Raw genomic sequence first — 18,674 nt, forward strand, 5'->3', positions numbered from 1 at the left:
GATACAAAAGTGTGGACTGACTGCAATAGTTATCAGAGTAGCTTGGGTGTTTTCAGTAACATCTCCCATGACATGTTTAAAAACATTCTCAATTTACTTGGACCACTGTTCTGGGATTAAGTATAACTAACATTACTTACAAACATTTTATGCATAACATTTTCAAAACAATAAAATGTCATCATTGTTTTATAATGTTCTTGTTTGATTCATGCATTATACATCATTTTATATACGTGACAGGGACATCTTTTGCACTTCACACATAACACATGAGTCTATAGTAACAAGGCCCTGCTGATTAATTCTGGCTGCTCCACTCCTCTACAAATTTTTTCCTCGCCTGGGAACAACAAAATCTTGCAGCAACAAGGAACACGTTACAACCACTCTAGCTACTTTAGTATGCTGCGACGTATTGTAAATGGACGAGAGTATAATACACTGTGGCTGGTTTTTGCATTGGTGAACATCTATTACATAAGAGATTCATGTGTGTACCACAGTCACCTTGGCCCATGTTCTAAAATGCTTTTGTTTATCAGGACACAATTAAATCAAAAATATCAGACTATAATCATAGGTACAATCTCACTGTGAAAACTCTACAAATGTCAGTCTATATAGTAAAATATTAACTGCACATTTCTACGAGATATCAATACGCCCCAGTTATGTTGCTGAGATGTCTATGTCAATAGAGCTAGAGATAACCTACAACAAGTTTCAATTACAATTTATTAACTCCAGGTGCACATAATCATGTAACAGTTTTATGAAATGACATATTAAAGGTTTATGCCTCTTTCAGAAGGAGTGTTTGACATCATTGTTTCTAAAACAGGCACAGTCCCAAATGTACAAATTAAATTATAAAAGCTGTATATTTGGATGTCATTTTTCATTTAATAACAGAATGGCTAAAATTATAAATGTTTCTTACAATACAAGCACATTTTATATATTTATATATATATATATTTATATATGTCACCATTACTATTCATGATACTAATGATAGCATGAACTCGTCAAGAGCACATTTACTATGTGAAATAAAGAATACTATCACAGATGACAGTCAGAATCCGGCACAAGATTATGTGCACTTAAGCCCCACCGAAGTCACTGAGACCTTAATATGCATAGTGGTGCACTGGATTGTGGTCTAGAGGTATTCTCATGAACTTGGCTAAGTGCCACTTAAGCTTGCTGATGGAACTAAAACTGTAAGTCTTCAGAGACAAGCAAGCATGTTCTTAAAACAAAACATTAACACAGCAATGGCTCCACAACATATTTTGGATTACAAATTAGTTGGCACTCCTCTAGTGGGCTGGGTAACTCATACCTTTGATAGTAAGTTTCAGTTGCCTCTGGAGTGTGATGTTTGATATGTGTTCTTTTGATTAATTTCTGAAAAACAATTAATAGAGTTTTATGATATGCCAAAAACAAACAAACCCCAAACCAACTATTAATGCCTGAGAAAACCCTGGAACCCTAGATAAATACCTGGAAATTATTTTTCATTTATGCATTGAATGAAACATCTGATTGTACTGCAATACAGCATGTTTGTAAAAGGCAGTAAGGTCATAGTAACTGAATCTAAATAAGTTTGCTGAGGGTTGTAGAGGGCAGAGAAAAACTTGTTCTCTCTTTCAACCTTTATATTAATTTCCCTTCAAATCAATTCCATCCAAGTCCTCTGCACTCTAGTTTTACAATTCAATTGGCATTTTTAACCAGGAAGAACATTGCTTAAAAACAACTTATTTGAAAACTACAAAAAGTAATTCCATTGAGACTTGCCACTTGACTGACACCTGTCATCTCATGATAAATGACTCCATTTTCTGCCTCTCTTGCCTTCTGCCACTCCGGCAATGGTCATTTATCATCATCTCTGTCAGCCATGGAAAGCGGCACTGACAGTGCAAGTCAGCAAACATTTAGCACATGGAACCACGCAACACAGGGAAATTATTATTGTCAGAATAATAATGGTTTAGCATAATTTATTACAGGTCCACCAAATAAGCAAAGGCTAGATGTTATTAGACAGATGGATGGGTAGGCTTGGCAGCCATCCACTGAGACTCAGGCGGTGCTTGATGTGGAAAGAGGAACATCCTCCAAACCAATCAGAAAGCTGGCAGTTCAATTACAAAGAAATAAAGGGACATTCATCATTCAATTAGGCACCTGTCAAACCTCACAAAGGAGAAAACTTCTAACCTGGTACTCCTGGGAGAAGATGCTCAGCAGAGTGGACTGCGATTGACTGGAACAAATAAAAGAAGGACAAAGTTAATTACTGGAGTGCATTGCAAAGAAACAAAAGAGAAAGGAGCTTCAAAGGTAGGCCTGCTGCCCCGTAATCTAACAGAACATGAAAACAAGTGTGGAAAAGTTGTTCCAGATGAACACCTCAGACAAAGGCCTCCTACTGCTGGGTCAAGGAGAGAGTGAGAAAAAGAGTTTATGAGGAAAGGACAAAGCAGGAAAATGTAACCATGAGTTTCAAAGCAAACTGGCATCTTGCTTTGGTGATTTCTTTCCAGTTTCAGAACCCAGAAAGTGGGATATCTGTAGCAGGTACTGAAGTCGGAAAGGAAAACAAAGCAGAAGATGGAGGTAAATTCCATTAGCCATCGGAAACACACCAATTGTTCATTGGCAACACATTGAAATTCATTTTGTTAGCAGAAAGGGAACCTCTTCAGTAGCTGTCTCATATTCAGGGAAGAAACTTAGCTCTCTGTCAGAAGCAGCATATGGGACCACTGTAACATTCCTACTAAAAGTGATGTGCTTTGAAAATAGAAACTTTCACAGCAGGAAGCTGAGATTCCCTGGAGTCAGTCATTTCCAAAGGCTGCCATAAGCTTCATTCATTTAAAGCTCCACTCAGTGTCAAACACCTGGCAATGAAGCAACCTGGAAAACATTCTCCCCAAGAGAGAATTTTTCTCTCTGAATAGTTAACATTTAGAAACGGGACAAGATTTTTTTCCTTTCTCTCAAAAAAAGCAATCAATACCACATCGCTACTGTTTTCAATTGTCCTCTGTGGATATATGTACCTCATCATATCTGGAACACAATTAATTACTTCTGATATATTTTACCTCCAGATGCAACTTAAACAAATTACAGTTTCAATAAATTGACCCTGCAGTACAGAAAGCACAATGAATAATTAACATTTTTCTCCTTTTACAAATGCGGTTTCTCAGTCTTATTACAAGCAGCTCTAATATTCAGAAACTGCACACAGACTGCAGTCTTACATCAAAATAAAAAATGAATTTAATTTGTCTTTCATGTTCATTGTGTTTACTGGAGACAATATTACTCTACATGCATTTTGGGCCCATTATTAAACAGTAACGTAATTCTTGAATAGTATCCTTATTTTATTGTAATTAAAGCCAGAGCATATTCTCAAATCTTGTGAAAATTTGAGCTGGAAATGAACCCAAATAGAATCGTTGCTGAATAGCAAACAATTTAGTCCTGATCACCCTGCACATTTAGAGTAGCAGAAGAAATTGTATCACATGTACATGTGAATCTCCAACATGTGTTAACCCACTAGAGGCCCAAATGCACCCTCGAGAGCGTAGCAAGACCTTCTGCTGGCATTAACACCTGAACATTTGCTCTGTGTGTATAATCCCACTCTCAGAATAACACACAAAGATAAAATAAAGGTTGGTTTATTGAAAGAAGAATCAAGAACAATGTAGCATTCTATCTGCATTATATACAGGCCATGTCCTAACTAACACAATCATATACTACAGCTATAAGAGAACAGAGAGATTTTAAACCTGTTCCCACCCAAATTGCAAGTACACAGAACAAGGAAGAAAGGAAAAGAAGCAACAAAGAAATATCTCTTTCATTGAGATTATCCAGACTCAGAGTCAGGAATAAGACCTCTATGCCTAGCGAGAACCAAACTCTCCTGTTCAAAATAGCCTACAGTTAGGCACAGAGCTCCCATCCTTCCTCAATCCTGTGCAGTGGGCTGATGTTCCTATGGAGAGATGTAGTCTTCAGGAGGTCATTGGAGCCAAGTGTACAGATTCTACCTAGGCAAAACCTCTAGTTTAAACATTTTTCATTACATAGAGTTGTACAGAGTTAGGGAGGGGGAGTATATGTGTCAGAGAGGGAGCATCAAAAGATTCTTCTGAAATACAGGATTTTGAGGTCTGTTTTACCAGATGGATTTATAAGCATGCTACCTCCTATAAAATCGTTACTGTGTGCATTCAAGTCGATTTCACTGTCCAACTTTCACATCCATACATAGAGATTGGGAATACCATGGTCTGAATGATCCTGACTTTGGTGTTCAGTGATACATCTTTGCATTTGAGGACCTTTTCTAGTTCTCTCATAGCTGACCTCCCCAGTCCTAACCTTCTTCTAATTTCTTGACTACTATCTCCATTTTGGTTAATGACTGTGCTGAGGTTTTGATAAACCTTGACAAGTTCAATGTCCTCATTGTCAACTGTAAAGTTACATAAATCTTCTGTTGTCATTACTTTAGTCTTCTTGACGTTCAGCTGTAGTCCTGCTTTTGTGCTTTCCTCTTTAACTTTCATCAGCATTCGTTTCAAATCATTACTGGTTTGTGCTAAGAGTATGGTATCATCTGCATATCTTAAATTATTGATATTTCTCCCTCCAATTTTTACATCTCCATCTTGGTCCAATCCCGCTTTCCGTATGATATGTTCAGCATATAGATTGAACAAATAGGGTGATAAAATACACCCCTGTCTCACACTCTTTCCGATGGGAAACCAATCGGTTTCTCCATATTCTGTCCTTACAGTAGCCTCTTGTCCAGAGTATAGGTTGCACATCAGGACAATCACATGCTGTGGCACCCCCATTTCTTTTAAAGCATTCCGTAGTTTTTCATGATCTACACAATCAACAGCTTTGCAGTAATGTATAAAGCACAGGGTGATTTTCTTCTGAAATTCCTTGGTCCATTCTATTATCCAATGTATGTTTGCAATATGATCTCTTTTACTCTTCCCTTTCTAAATCCAGCTTGGACAACTGGCACTTCTCGCTCCATATATGGTAAGAGCCTTTGTTGTAGAATCTTGAACATTACTTTACTTGCATGGGATATTAAGGCAATAGTTCGATAATTACTGCATTCCCTGGGATCCCCTTTCTTTGGAATTGGGATGTATATGGAACGCTTCCGGTCTGTGGGCCATTGTTTACTTTTCCATATCTGTTGACAGATTTTTGTCAAAATTTGGACAGTTTCAGTCTCAGTAACTTATACCAACTTTATTGATATACCATCTGTTCCTGGTGATTTGTTTCTTCCAAGTATTTTAAGAGCAGCTTCCACCTCACATTCTAAAATTTCTGGTTCTTCATCATATGGTTCCTCCGTGAATGAATCTATCATCCTGGCATCTCTTTTATAGAACTCTTCAGTGAATTGCTTCCATCTCCCTTTTATTTTATCTCAGTCAGTCAGTGTGTTCCCCTGTTGATTATTCAACACCCCTACTCTTGGTTTAAATTTCCTTTTAATTTCTCTAATCTTTTGGAATAGGGCTCTTATTCTACCTTTTTTGTCTTCCTCTTCTATTTCTTTACAATAACTACTGTAATAGTCGCTGTATTATTGCATTTAGGATTCTGACCATGTTTCTTTTGCTTTTGCTTTCCTTCTATTTTGAACCATTTTAAGTTTCGTCAGTCATCCATTGAGGTCCTTCTTTTTAATTAGAAGTATTGTCTTTTTGCATTCTTCCCTGATAATATTTGACTTCAATCCATAGTTCTTCTGGTTCTCTATCAACTAATTTTAAAGCCTCAAATCTGTTCCTTATTTGATCTTTATATTCTTCTGGGATGTCATTTAAATTGTATTTTGGCATTATGATTTCTTTGCTGTTCTTCTGATTTTTATATTACCAGTTTATGATCTGTACCACAGCCTGCTCCTGGTCTTGTTTTTGCAGGAAGTATAGAACTTCTCCTTTTTCTGCTACCAATTATATCATCAATTTGATTCCTATATTGACCATTTGGTGATGTCCACGTGTACAGTCGTCTTTTCGGTTGCTCAAAAAATGTGTTTGCAAGAAACAAATTATTGGCTTCACAGAATTCAATAAATCTTTCTCCTGCTTCATTTCTATCTCCTAAGCTTTACCACAATTTCTAGTTGTTCTCTGTTTCCTGCTTTTGCATTCCAGTTCCCCACGATTATCAGAACATCTTGTTTTGATGTGCTATCAATTTCTTCCTGTGCTTCTGTGTAAAATCTCTCCAATTCTTCTTCTGTGTTTGCCATTGGAGTGTAGACTTGGATGATGATTATGTTAATAGGTTTTCCATTTAATCTCATTGATATCACTCACTCAGTCTTTGCGTTATAGCTCCTAATTGCTTTTGCTACATCACTTCTCACTACTGAAGCAACCCCATTTCTTCTTAATTTCTCATTTCCTGTATAAAGTATTTTGTAGTTGCCTGATTGAAAGTGTCCCATTCCCATCCATTTTAATTCATTCACACCAAGTATTGTAATGTTGATGTGTTCCTTTCCTTGACAATTTTTAACTTTCCCTAGTTCATGCTTCTCACATTCCGTGTTTCTATTGTGTGTGTTGTACAACTCCGGACTCTCCTTTTGCATCTGTGCGCATCAGCCTCTAGGCTTCCATTTGGCTTTGACCCAGTGGCGTCACTAGTCACAACGCTACTTGTACTTGTCCATTCTTCTTCCACAATAGCTCATTAAGTGCCATCTGACTTGGGGGTCTCATCTTCCTGCACTATCTCATGTTGCATTTTGGATACTCTGTTTATAGGGTTTTCGTGGTAAGAGGTATTCAGAGGTGGTTTACCATTGCCTTCCTCTGAGTCTTTGGATTTAGCGTATTATTAAAACATTTGAACTGAGGTTGGAATTCAACATGACTTAAATTTAGCCACAAATTTTGACTAGTCAAGGGTTTAGTACTGTAACGATGGTGTTGCAGGTTTTCTCATGTAAAATTTTGGAAGACACAAATGGGGACTAGAAAAAAGAATTTTTTTCCCTATCAAGTTCTACTTTTTGTCATAATTTTTCACATCATTCTGACATTAAATCCTGAATTTTGTTGAAAATTAAACATCAGTACTGAACTATGATGTACACAGCAAAACATAGGATTCTGTCTTTGGGTATACAGTAAGCATAGCTATGTTTGCAGTTCTTTGCAGAGAAGTTTCAGCCTAATCCTTTAACTGTCATTTACGCTGCAATCCTATGCCCATTTATAGAGAATAAGCCCGACTGAACTAAATAAGACTGACTTCTGAGTAGACATGTATAGGATTATGCTGTTTAGGCTGTCAGCCAGACTGAACTGAAGCTAGGAGATGATTTTTCTTTCTTTCTTTATAGGAAGAAAGGAGTTGGTAAAAAAAAAAAAGACTACAAAATTAAGAGTTGAATTTATAAACATTATGACGTTCTTTCAGAATTGATCAGTGCTTTGAAAGAGAACAAAATGTGTACAGTACTAGCAGTTTGCTCTGGCTTTACTGTGATTGAACTTCTCCCTTTAAAGCAGGTGTTAACAGTTTTTTTCCAGGGGTTCCAGCAGAATGAAACCTTTAAAAACACCAGAGCCGACTGGCCCATCTTGTCCAGCATCTTGTTCTCACAGTGGCTAACAGGATGCCTATGGAAAACCCACAAGCAGGACTTGAGGGCCTAAGGTTTCCTGCAACTGGTATTGAGTTATATTCTTTAGAGGCTTTGTACAACCCAAAAGCAACTGTAGATTGGTTCCTTCTGGAGGCTTAAGAAGAATAGTTAGCAGGTGCAGGAACCTGTTTAAACTTGAAGCAAGTGACTCTGCAGTGGTAGTGAAATACTAAACACTCGCTGAAGGAAAAAACTAGATGGCCTACCAATTAGTCATATTGAAGCTGATTTTATAGTGCCACTTCAACTGTTGCAAGCAGACTCAAGCTGCTCTTTCTGCATTTACCATTTAAACTTCTATAAGCTTAGCTTTTTCTCTTTATTAGAAGATAAGTTTGTTCAGCCTTGTACCAGAATGTCAGGACTTCTGTGACAACCATTTAACTGCTGTGTTGACAATTTCCTTTTTACCCTGCTCCATCCTGCAAGAGGCCCTAACTCAATCCTACTGAGCCCTACTTGGGTTTGGAAAGAGTATTTAAATAGCAATACCACTGGCTATTCCTGTGCCAAAACGGGAAGGCAGGTTTGGTGTGCAACACTATCTTATGATCAGCTGTCTTAGAGGAAGTCTGAGAAATTTTAGCTTTAATGGTCCTAAATTGTCACTTATTAAAAAAGCTGCATGAGGATAGGAAGATTTATCCAGAAACACTGAGACAGAATGGAGAGTTTAAAGTGTAAAACAAGAGGGGGGGAAATCCACACCCCTGTTCGATTTTTTTCTGTCAGTGGTCTCAACATTTGTTGAAATTAATTAAAAATCAGCCATGTTCACAGAGTATGTATAATCCTATTATTGACCTTGCTCCATACTCTGACCTTTATCTTCTACAGTTAAAAAGAAAAAAATGCCTGGCTGGTTTTTAATTAATTTAAGAAATTTAACATTGAAGTCAATGATAAGCATGGGCATGCTCAGTAACAACCGTCAGTGTTCTAAAAGCCAGACTCACAGCTGTTTGGCTTGGCTAATCAGGGGGCACACCCACACCAGACATTTATTCTACTTTAAACAGTGATGGCTTCCCCCTAAGAATCCTGGGAAGTGTACTTTGTGAAGGGTGCTGAGACTCGTTAGGGGACTCCTATTCCCCTGAAAGAGCTCCAGCGGCCACAGTGGTTAAACAGTCAGCCCCTCTTCTGGGGATTGTAGCTCTGTGAGGGAAACATGGCATCTCCTAGCAACTCTCAGCACCCTTCACAAACTACACTTTCCAGGATTCTTTGAGAGAAGCCATGACTGCCTAAAGTGAAATAAAGGTCTGGTATGGATGCAGCCAGGGATAGCTTTGGTTTAAATTTGGGTAGGAGACTACATGTGCCTGCTGTAGAATAAAAAGGTGGGGGAAACACTGAAAAATAATGATATTGTTCACAATGTTTCCTTTTGGAAAGGAAAGGGGTTTTCCCTCTGCCCAGTGCCCACCCACCCAATTTCCTCCCCTTCTCTCCCCTCCCCCCTCCCTGCTCTTCCCCCAGATCAGCTTCACCTATCCAAAGCATGACTGAACAGGAGTAAATTCCACTGAACTCAAAAGGATGTAAATGATCAAACCTACCATCCCCTCCTCCTCCGATCCCCTTGCCCCTCCTGCCCCTTCCAATCAGCTGCCCGCTTCTCTCCCTTCCTCTTTCCCTCTCCCCTCCCTTCTCCTCCTCCCCCATTGTCGGAAGGCAGAGCTGGGGTCCCAATCCCGGGGAGCTGAATCCCGGAGAGTTGGGAGAAGAGTATTCGGATGGATGGCAGAGGGAAGGGGGAGGAACTTCCCCCCTTTGGAGCGAAGACGAAACAGAGGAACTGCCAGTGATAAGGTCGCTTAGCAACGGGGAGCCTGAGCCCTCCCTGAACATTCTCACACCTCCCCCTCTTTCAGGCTCAGAGCAAGAGGGGGAAGAGGGAGGGCTGCTCACAGCCGAAAAGCGGGGAGGCAGTTTACCATCAGCCCCTCCCCTATCCCCCATCCTGGAATCGGAAACTTCAGAAGAGGAGGGGGTGATGCTTCCCCCCTCACCGCGCACACGCAGACAGCTGAAAAGACAGGAGAGAAGGGGGGGAAGGCCGGCAGTACCTGAGGGGCAGTTAAGGAGGAGCGAAAGATTGCGCGCCCGTTTGGCCCCTTCTTAAAGAACAGGCGGGAAGAAGTCCCTTGCTCTGTCAACTTTCTCCCAATGCCGCAGGACCTGTATCCCTGTATTGATTCATGAGAAAACGCAGTCTTTGTTTGGACATTACCCTAATAAAACACGAATTAACTACAATCGTTGGTCTGGTTCCTGAGTCACATCCTGGGCCTGACACCCATGGTCAGTTTTACCTACTGCAAGCAAGATTGCACGGGAGTAAATCCTACTGAACTCAGTAAGCATGCAAATGATCAAACCTACCCTTCTCCTCCCTCCTTCCCCCTCACCCCTCTGCTTCCAATCCTCTTCCCTTTCTCCTCCTCCCCTGTGGGCAGTTTCACTTGTCCTACACATGACTACAATGGGAGTAAATCCCATTGAACACAATAACCATGTTTAATAATGATACTGTTTACGTTTTCCTTTTGGAAAGGAAAGGGCATTTCCCTCTGCCTAGTGTCCACCCACCCAATTCCTTTTCCCTCTTCTGACCTTCCCCGTCAGTTTCACATATGCCAAGCATGACTGCACAGGAGTAAATCCTGTTGAATAAGCATGCAAATGATCAAACCTGCTCCCCTCCTTCCCTTCTTCTCCTTCCCTCCAGCCCTCCCTCCCCCTTTTATCCTCTGCCCCTGTGGTCACTTTTCACTTTTCCTAAGCATGATTACATGGCAGTAAATCACACTGAACTCAATAAACATGCAAATGATCAAACCTGCCCTGCTCTTCCTTCTCCTTCCCATTCCTCTTTTCCCCTCCTTCCCCCACCCTTCCCTCCCCACTACAGCTCTCCCACCCTCCCCCTTATCTCCTCCACCCATGTGGTCAGTTTCACCTTTCCTAAGCTTGATTGCAGGGAGTAAATCTCACTGAACTCAATAAGCATGCAAATGATCAATCCATTCTTGGCAAACTTGCACAGGATTCCATTTCCTACCTCCTGGATTAAAAAGCAGAGAAATCCATTAATAGGCAAAAGAAAACCCTTGCGGTTTAAGAACATACCTATAGCTAACAGGTATTTCTATCAAACTTTAAAAAGCAGGGAAATTGGGCAGCTATAGTGAATGCATCGGGGGAGCAGGAGACCAGACCTCCTCTCTGAGACATTGTACTGCCCTACAAATAGGTAAAAATGCAAGCACAATTTGGGTTGGTCTTTCACAGTCCAATGCACTTCCTGTGTTGCTTGGAAAAATTTGGTAACATGTGCTGTACTGATTTTGTTTTACCAGGGAGGAAGCAACATTATTAAGATAGTTGATATAGTTCAGATGGTCACTTTAAATATGTTTGATTTACTTTGCAATTTTAGTGAATTATTTTCTTTTGCTTCTGTGAATATGTGAAGTACAGCAACACTTTGCATAATTTACACTAAAAAAACCTCAAAAACAATTATGGAATAATGGCACTGACTATTCTGCAGAATAGTCTCCAATGGACATGAGGAGTATCTCAGTTTGCACAAGATAAAACAGTAGGTAAAATATATTCTAGCAAATTTCTAGGTGTGCTCTGTGTTTTTAATTGACCATGTCCATTCTTCCTTAAGTGGGGTGGTTTAAGCATAGCAGGCTGAAGACATGCATCTTGGACAGGCCAAGATTGTTTTTTCCAACAGCTAGAGTGATTGCTTAAGTAGCAACATATTGTAATCAGTCTGATTTTACATTAAACTGCAATTTCATATTCAACTGTTAATGCACCCAAAATAGAAATAGAACACAACCTCCAGTTTGAAACACAAAAGGCTGTCTTTACCATCATATGACACTGACCAATAAAAAGGCTTTAAAATTAATAAAAATAAATTTGACACAGATTTCTGGGATGAATAGTGAGAGAATTATATTTTCTAGGTTAGATACTCTGTAGAAACAGTAGTAATGCATGAAACAAAAGCAAGAACACCACCAACATACATACAAAAATGTAATTCTCCATCTTTGGAGATGTAGTTCTGATTGCAGGTGTTGCCAACACTCACCATATGCTCAGAGGCACATGTTACCAAATTCTTCCAAGTTGGAGGCCAACACCTTGCTGAAGCTAAGCAGGTTTGGGTCTGGTCAGTGCCTGGATGGGAGTCTGCCTGGGAACCACATGTATGCTGTCCTGGTTTCCATGGTGAAAGAAAGGCAGGGTATAAATGTAACAAACAAATAAATAAGTGCATTGGAGTGTCAAAGACAAACTCAAATTGTTTGCATTTTTATAAATTTGTAGGGCAGTACAATATCTCAGAGAGGAGCTCAGGTCTCCTGCTCTCCTAGTGCATTCACTATAGCTGGCCAATTTCTCTGCTTTTTAGATAGAAATATCTGTTTGATATAGGTATGTTCTTAAACTGCAAGTTTTTTTTACCTATTAGTGAATAAAAGTATTTATTATACCGCTATTATATATAATATAATATAATATAATATAATATAATATAATATAATATAATATAATATAATATAATATAATATAATATAATATAATATAATATAATATAATATAATATAATGTATACATCAAAGCATTTTACAACCATGGAATAAAAAACATTAAAAATGCAATAAAAACAAAGGCCGTTGCGAAAAAAGCATCTTCTTAATTGCCTGCGTAAGCCTAGCAGAACAAAAATGTTGTCAGCAGGTGCTTCAGAGTTAGAACAGAAGGTGCCTTCTGAATCTCTGTTGGCAGAGCATTCCAGATAACTGAAGGCTCAATTTGGTGTTGATGTTTAATGAGCCTCGCCAACACGTGGGACGACCAAAGCCTCTCCTGCAGATGATCTCAGTGATTGGGCCCTGCTCTGTCTTGCTGCCACAATGAACTTAACTGCAGAGTTGAGACCTTGACATCTTGGACGAGAGCCTGCCCCCGGGTTGACTGAACCCTATTTCAAGGAAGGTTTTTATTTGCCATGCCCAACATGGGTAGTGGCACCAAAGCGGATGACATCAAAGGGAACTTATCTCTTTAAGAGGAGTCACTTTGAGTGGTATGCAGGGGCAAAGGCCACCCCTTTAACATCTAGGACTGGGAAGTTGTTCAGCCATTTGTTTCTGTGCTCTGGTATTTGTGTGGAGTTTCCCTGTGTGGCTTCCAGTTGGTCTTATGGGGTGTTGCATCATGTTCCTGGGAGGAGGAATGAGGAATCAGCTGTGGTGGAACAGGATGGACTCCTATTTCTGTGGTTCTGGGCAGAAGGAAGTATGGTGTGGGCAAAGGGGCAAGCCAAGTGAAGGGAACATGGCACAGACAATTGTGTCCTGGCTTCTTCCACAACTGGGAGCATAGCAGTTGCCCTGGCAACCAGCCCTCGGGTCTGCGGGTACTGTTACTGAATGCCAGGATGCTTTTAAATAAAATCCCTCTGATCAAATTATCTTATCTTGGAGGAAGAGGCTGACCTAGTTTTTATAACTGAAATCTTGGTGGGGGAACAAGGAAGGGTTAGTTTCTCTCAGTTGTGCCCACCTGGGTTTTCAGTGAAGCATTAGAGCAGACCTGAGAGTCAGGGAGGGAGAGTTGCTGCCATTTATAGAAATTTGGCCTTTCACTACAAGCTGTCTGATCAACTTAGTGCCAGCTCAGACTACCTGGTGTTGGACAAATGGGACAGATTAGGGATTCTCTTGGTGTACTGCCTGCCTCACTGCCCGTGCCTATGCTGTTGGAGGTGGTCTGACACATGGTATTGAGATTATCCAGATTAACATCCACACTGAGGCTGCCAGTTCCAAGGCAGCTCAGCACTTCATGGTCTCCATGATAGTGATGGAGTTCTATCAACATGTCATTGGCCCATGGCTGGTCACACTGTGAACATGGTTTTCTGAATGGAAGGCAGTGATTTGAAGGTGGGGAATGTTACCACCATTCCCTTATTATGATAAAATCATCTCCTGTCATAATTTAGATTGTGACTTTTTCCCTTCTGCAGAGGTGATGTATCTATTAGAATGGTTGTCCCTCTGGCACTGATGAATCCAATTGGTTTGCAGACTGTTCTGTGGTCTTTTCTAGTCGAAAGGTCTTGAGAATGTTTAAGTTCTGGATGATTTGTCAAACATGGAAATGTCATGGGATATTGACAGAGGAACACAGGGAGCCGCCTTATACTGAGTCAGACCACTGGTCCATCTAGCTCAGTATTGTCTACACTGACTGGCAGTAGCTCTGTCTCCCAGCCCTGGAGATGCCAGGGATTGAACCTGGGACCTTCTGCATGCAAGGCAGATACTCTCCGACTGAGCTAGGCCTTTCCCTTGAGCATCCTCTTGTACTTCGCTGAACTCAGGTGGCACCACGGCATACCCTAGAGCTGACAGCAATGAAGCAGGTTGGAAAGGTGCAAGTATGAAAGTTGAGGAAGTCTCCAAACCAATACACAATTGTTGCTACTTTATTGCAGTGAAGGCAGCAAAAAGTTAATTCTCTGCCTGCATTGCATGCCCTGTGTCTTGTCTGGTGGAGCTTTATAGGGTAGTACAGGGCATTTTACATACTGGCCTGAAGGAGATGTAGAATCCTTAGTAGCCTGCTGTGCAAATTTGCAAGGTATTCTGAGAATAAAATCACCTCTATCCATAGCAGGTCAATTCCAAGGGGTGTCTAGAGCACTTTCTGGTCAGGTGTCAATGGATAAGTTTCAGTTGGTAAGGCTGGAAGATGTGGACAAGGTGCTTGGACGGCTGTCTTTGGACTTGTATTCGTGACCCTCATGGCTGAAAACATTTAGCAGGGAGGGGACTACTGGCTGGCCCACAAAGATAATTAATGCATCTCTGAGAGAGGGATTGGTTCCAGATTGCCTGAAAGAGGCAGCAGTGAGGCCACTTCTTAAGAAATTCTGCTTGGATGTAAAACATCTAAATAATTATAGGCTGGCTGCAAGCGCCCCCTTCCTGAGAAAGGTTCTTGAGCTGTAGTCATTGACCAACTGCAGGCACTCTTGGTCAAGACCGATTTTCTAGATCCATTTCAACCAGGGTTCAGGCCTGGTTTGAGATCTCCTCTGTCATTTAGTATGCTTATCTATGTCAGGAGAAAGACAGGGGGAGTGTTTCCCGGTTAACTCTCCTTGTTCTCTTGGCAGCGTTTGATGCCATAAACTATAGTATCCTTCTGGAGAGGCTGTCTGAATTAAGAGTAGGGGTCACTGTTATACAGTGTTTCTGTTCCTGGATGGATGGTGAGTTCCAGGTGGTGACTGAGACATATAAGACTGAGGTGGTTTCTTTGTGCTGATGAGTGGAATGCATCATGTTCAGGATGGGGTTACACTCCTGAAGGAGCAGGTATGCAGTCTCTTGGATCCACAGTAATTAGAGGCACAAGCGGTCTCAGTGGGATTAAGTGCCTTCTACCAGCTGTAGCTGGTAGCCCAGCTGTAGCTGGTAGCCCAGCTGTAACCCTATCTGGAAGAGGATAGCGTGGGTTTAATTGTCTATGCTCTGGTAACCTCCAGGTTAAAGAATACAGCAAAGGCCATGGGGCTGCCTTTGCAGACTGTTTGGAAACTAGCTAGTGCAGAATACAGCAGTTCGATCGTTAACTAGGACAAGAAAGTATGAACAAATAGCACTGGTTCTAACTTGGGGTCCCTATACTTAAAGAACCACCTTTCCCCATATAAACCTTTCCAGAGCCCATGATAATCATCTGAGGCCTTATTCTGCATGCCACCTACAAGGGAAGGTGGTCATGAAACAACAAGCCATTTCTGTAATAGCTCCAGAGTATGGCATGATCTCTTCAGGGAGGCCTGCTTGGCACCACCTTTGTCTCTGTTTCAATGCCAAATATGTTTTTGTTTTCCCACACATTTGGGCAGCACCAATAATAGGATATTTTTATTCTATGTTTTTAATATGTTTATGTATTTTTATTATTGTATTTTTACTCTTGTATTTGTATGTTTATATACCCTTGTATAAAAAGCCTTGGGACTTTTTATAGTGGGAAGCAATATATAAATTTAATAAATCTGAATCTAGTTTGAAGATGGTATTCCTGTTTTACAGACTCCCCACCCCAAATCCAAGCCCTGAAGATGGCCCAAATCAAAAGGACCTAGTCTTAACATCACAACCAATGAGAGAAAGAACCAACAGGGCCAAAACTTCCACTGTCTATCTCTAGAAGATCATCACCTTCCATGGCCATTAAAGCATGACCAAACCCAATATGAACAAAGATATACATCTAGAAAATGCATCTGCATATGTCTGGATATGAACAGCTACCTCCTGTTTGGGATATTTTGCTTTCTACGGTTAGCACTGAAGCCAAGCTGTATATGCAGTTCCCTTGATTGTACAACACTTTCATAAAGAAACACTGAAAGATAAAATATCCTTAATTTAGAATATTCTTTCTCAATGTAAGTTAAAATAATGAAATCCAAGGTAAGAAAACAGAAGTTGTAATGCATCTTCGCTCTCTCTAGTTTATGTTCAATAAAAACTAGAAAAATGTGTGTGACAACCTGATGCTTATCTCATGTAATACAAGGACAGCTTTATGATAAAACTCGGGGGGGGGGGACTACTTGAGAAAAGTCATCATTCCTATGACCTTGACACTCAAGTTGGTCTAACAACCTCTATACAATTTTGTGACGTGTGAGAACAGATGATGGTGCAATACACAGAAATGGCAACATTTAAAATTCATAGTAGCACAAGGCCATTACTTTTCCCACTGGGCCACTTGAACTTTAATAATGTCTGACCTAGTTGGCCAATACTTTCTAACAGTAGATAGAGGGAAATTGCCAGTAGAAGATAAAGCTCAAATGATTTTTCATTTAAAAACATTAACAAGATACTGTAAAATTGAGGGATCTGTTCTTCCTGAAGAATCTTTATTCCCCATGTCCACCCTCTTTTCCGATGACTGAATATGTTTTAAGGCCACCACCACAAATTAAATTAAAAGAAATTAAGAATAAATGCTATGGATCCACAAGGAGACTCTGCTAATTACTTGAGATAGTTATTTGTTCCAAAATATAGGATAACATTTACACTAATTCACTTTAATGTTCTCAACATTAGCTATTTTTGAAGGAAGATTTAATGGCATTCCATATGAGAATTGTATTTATCCGTGTGGTAGTAAAGAGTTAGAAACTATACTACATCTATTACTGTTGTGTAAGTGCTGGGAAAAACAGAAGGGAGTAGAAAAAGGGGAAGGCCAAACAAGAGATGGATTGATTCCATAAAGGAAGCCACAGACCTGAACGTACCAGATCTGAACAGGGTGGTTTATAACAGATGCTAATGGAGGTCAGTGATTCATAGGGTCACCATAAGTCATAATCGACTTGAAGGCATATAAGAACAATAGCAACAATTTTTAGTAAGAGGAAAGAACCAGACTTATTTGTCCTTCATTGCTCTCTTCCCAGAATTGTCTTTAGAGTTGCAGGTGGCTTTTCTTATCATGGATATGCAAACTCATACAACTGAATCAGGTGCAAAGTTTGTATTCCAATCTATAAAGCTTTGTGAGCTACTTTCATTTAGTAGTTTAGGGGGTGTTGGTTTAATTTTTATCATAACCTTGTTTACATTTTTAACAATGGGGAATTTACTTAGTGGGCTTTCTTGCATTTTTTTAAGTTTCTTTTCCCCTCATTATATGGAACCAAATATTTGTTTGGAGGATTAGAAAGTCTGTGGACTATTAATACACTTAAACTTGAGAATAAATACAATTCAACTTCAGAAAGCTGTAAGTAGGACTGAAGATCAGAAAGGCCACATGCTGCCCTGGGCTCCTTTTTGGAGGAAGGGTGGGATATAAATTTAATAAATAAATAAGAAAGGTTTTTTCACATGCACTACTGTTTGATCCACATCAAATAACTGAAATGAAATATTTAGCCATTATAGAAATCCATCTGTTATCCAAGTAAACAGTTCTGCTAGTGCAAGCACTTTGGGCTGTGCAATGGAACTTCCCCTCCTTCTCCTCTCCCTGCATGCCCCCTTAAATCTGTTCCTGAGGGTTGGGAACCCCCAGAACAGATTCAGGGGCACATGAGGAAAGGAAGTTCTGTTGCAGCAATTGAAAAAGCTTCCTCTATATGCACAGAGACACAAACTATAATTTGAGTGTGTGGGTTGCTGACAAGGAAGAAAAATTTGGCAGATCAACATAATGCATTTAGCATTATTATTAATTTGATTTCTTACATGCCCTTTACCATAAGGTCCTAACATGGTTGTTGCAGATATAAACTCTACTCACGCTGCAACACTAGGAAGAAGGTGTTTCTAAAAATGGGCAAAGCTTATTCAGTAGTTTGAGGTTTATATGCTTCTGGATATTACATGCCACCACTACATACTGTATCCACTAAGTACATATCTGCCACACACACAGTCGTATCATCAATACCTTCTGTCATATCATAATTGCAGGCAACTATGTCAGCTAAATCATGCAATACTAGACCTGCTCTTAGCTACCATTAATAAAAGGATTGGTAATTGTCACAACAGGCTTCACAGGCTGTTTGTTGTATATCAGTTATGACATTTCTCTGGCTCTCTCTGCTTTCCTAAACCCAAGAAGGGCATGTGGTCATTTTTTCATAGCATTTAATGCAAAAGATTACTATTACTATTAATACTGCTTCAGAAAAATATAAAGCCATTCTGGAATCATATGTCTGCTTTTGTTTTTACCAAGCATAATTGATTTGTATTTTTTTTTAACATATTAGAAATGTATATCCTTGTAAAAGTATAGGTGAAATCCTTACACCAGGATC

The 18,674-nt window shown here is 39.9% G+C and overlaps 1 protein-coding gene across 12 annotated transcripts in view; it reads right to left on the bottom strand.

Moving 5' to 3' along the window:
• CDIN1 (CDAN1 interacting nuclease 1) overlaps positions 1 to 18,674 on the bottom strand; it is a 214,236-nt gene that overhangs the window by 160,023 nt on the left and 35,539 nt on the right. For all 12 annotated transcript variants that reach the window (XR_009760709.1, XM_061611513.1, XM_061611521.1 and 9 more), the window contains 2 exons: positions 2,242 to 2,287; positions 1,352 to 1,416 (listed from right to left, as the gene is read on the bottom strand). Coding sequence is in view for 11 of the 12 variants with exons in the window: in XM_061611513.1 (XP_061467497.1) it covers positions 1,352 to 1,416; positions 2,242 to 2,287 (111 nt within the window). In the remaining variant the exon portion in view is untranslated. The remainder of the gene's footprint in view (positions 1 to 1,351; positions 1,417 to 2,241; positions 2,288 to 18,674) is intronic.

Source organism: Rhineura floridana, chromosome 2 (genome assembly GCF_030035675.1).
Source record: "Rhineura floridana isolate rRhiFlo1 chromosome 2, rRhiFlo1.hap2, whole genome shotgun sequence".
NCBI lineage: Eukaryota > Metazoa > Chordata > Lepidosauria > Squamata > Rhineuridae > Rhineura > Rhineura floridana.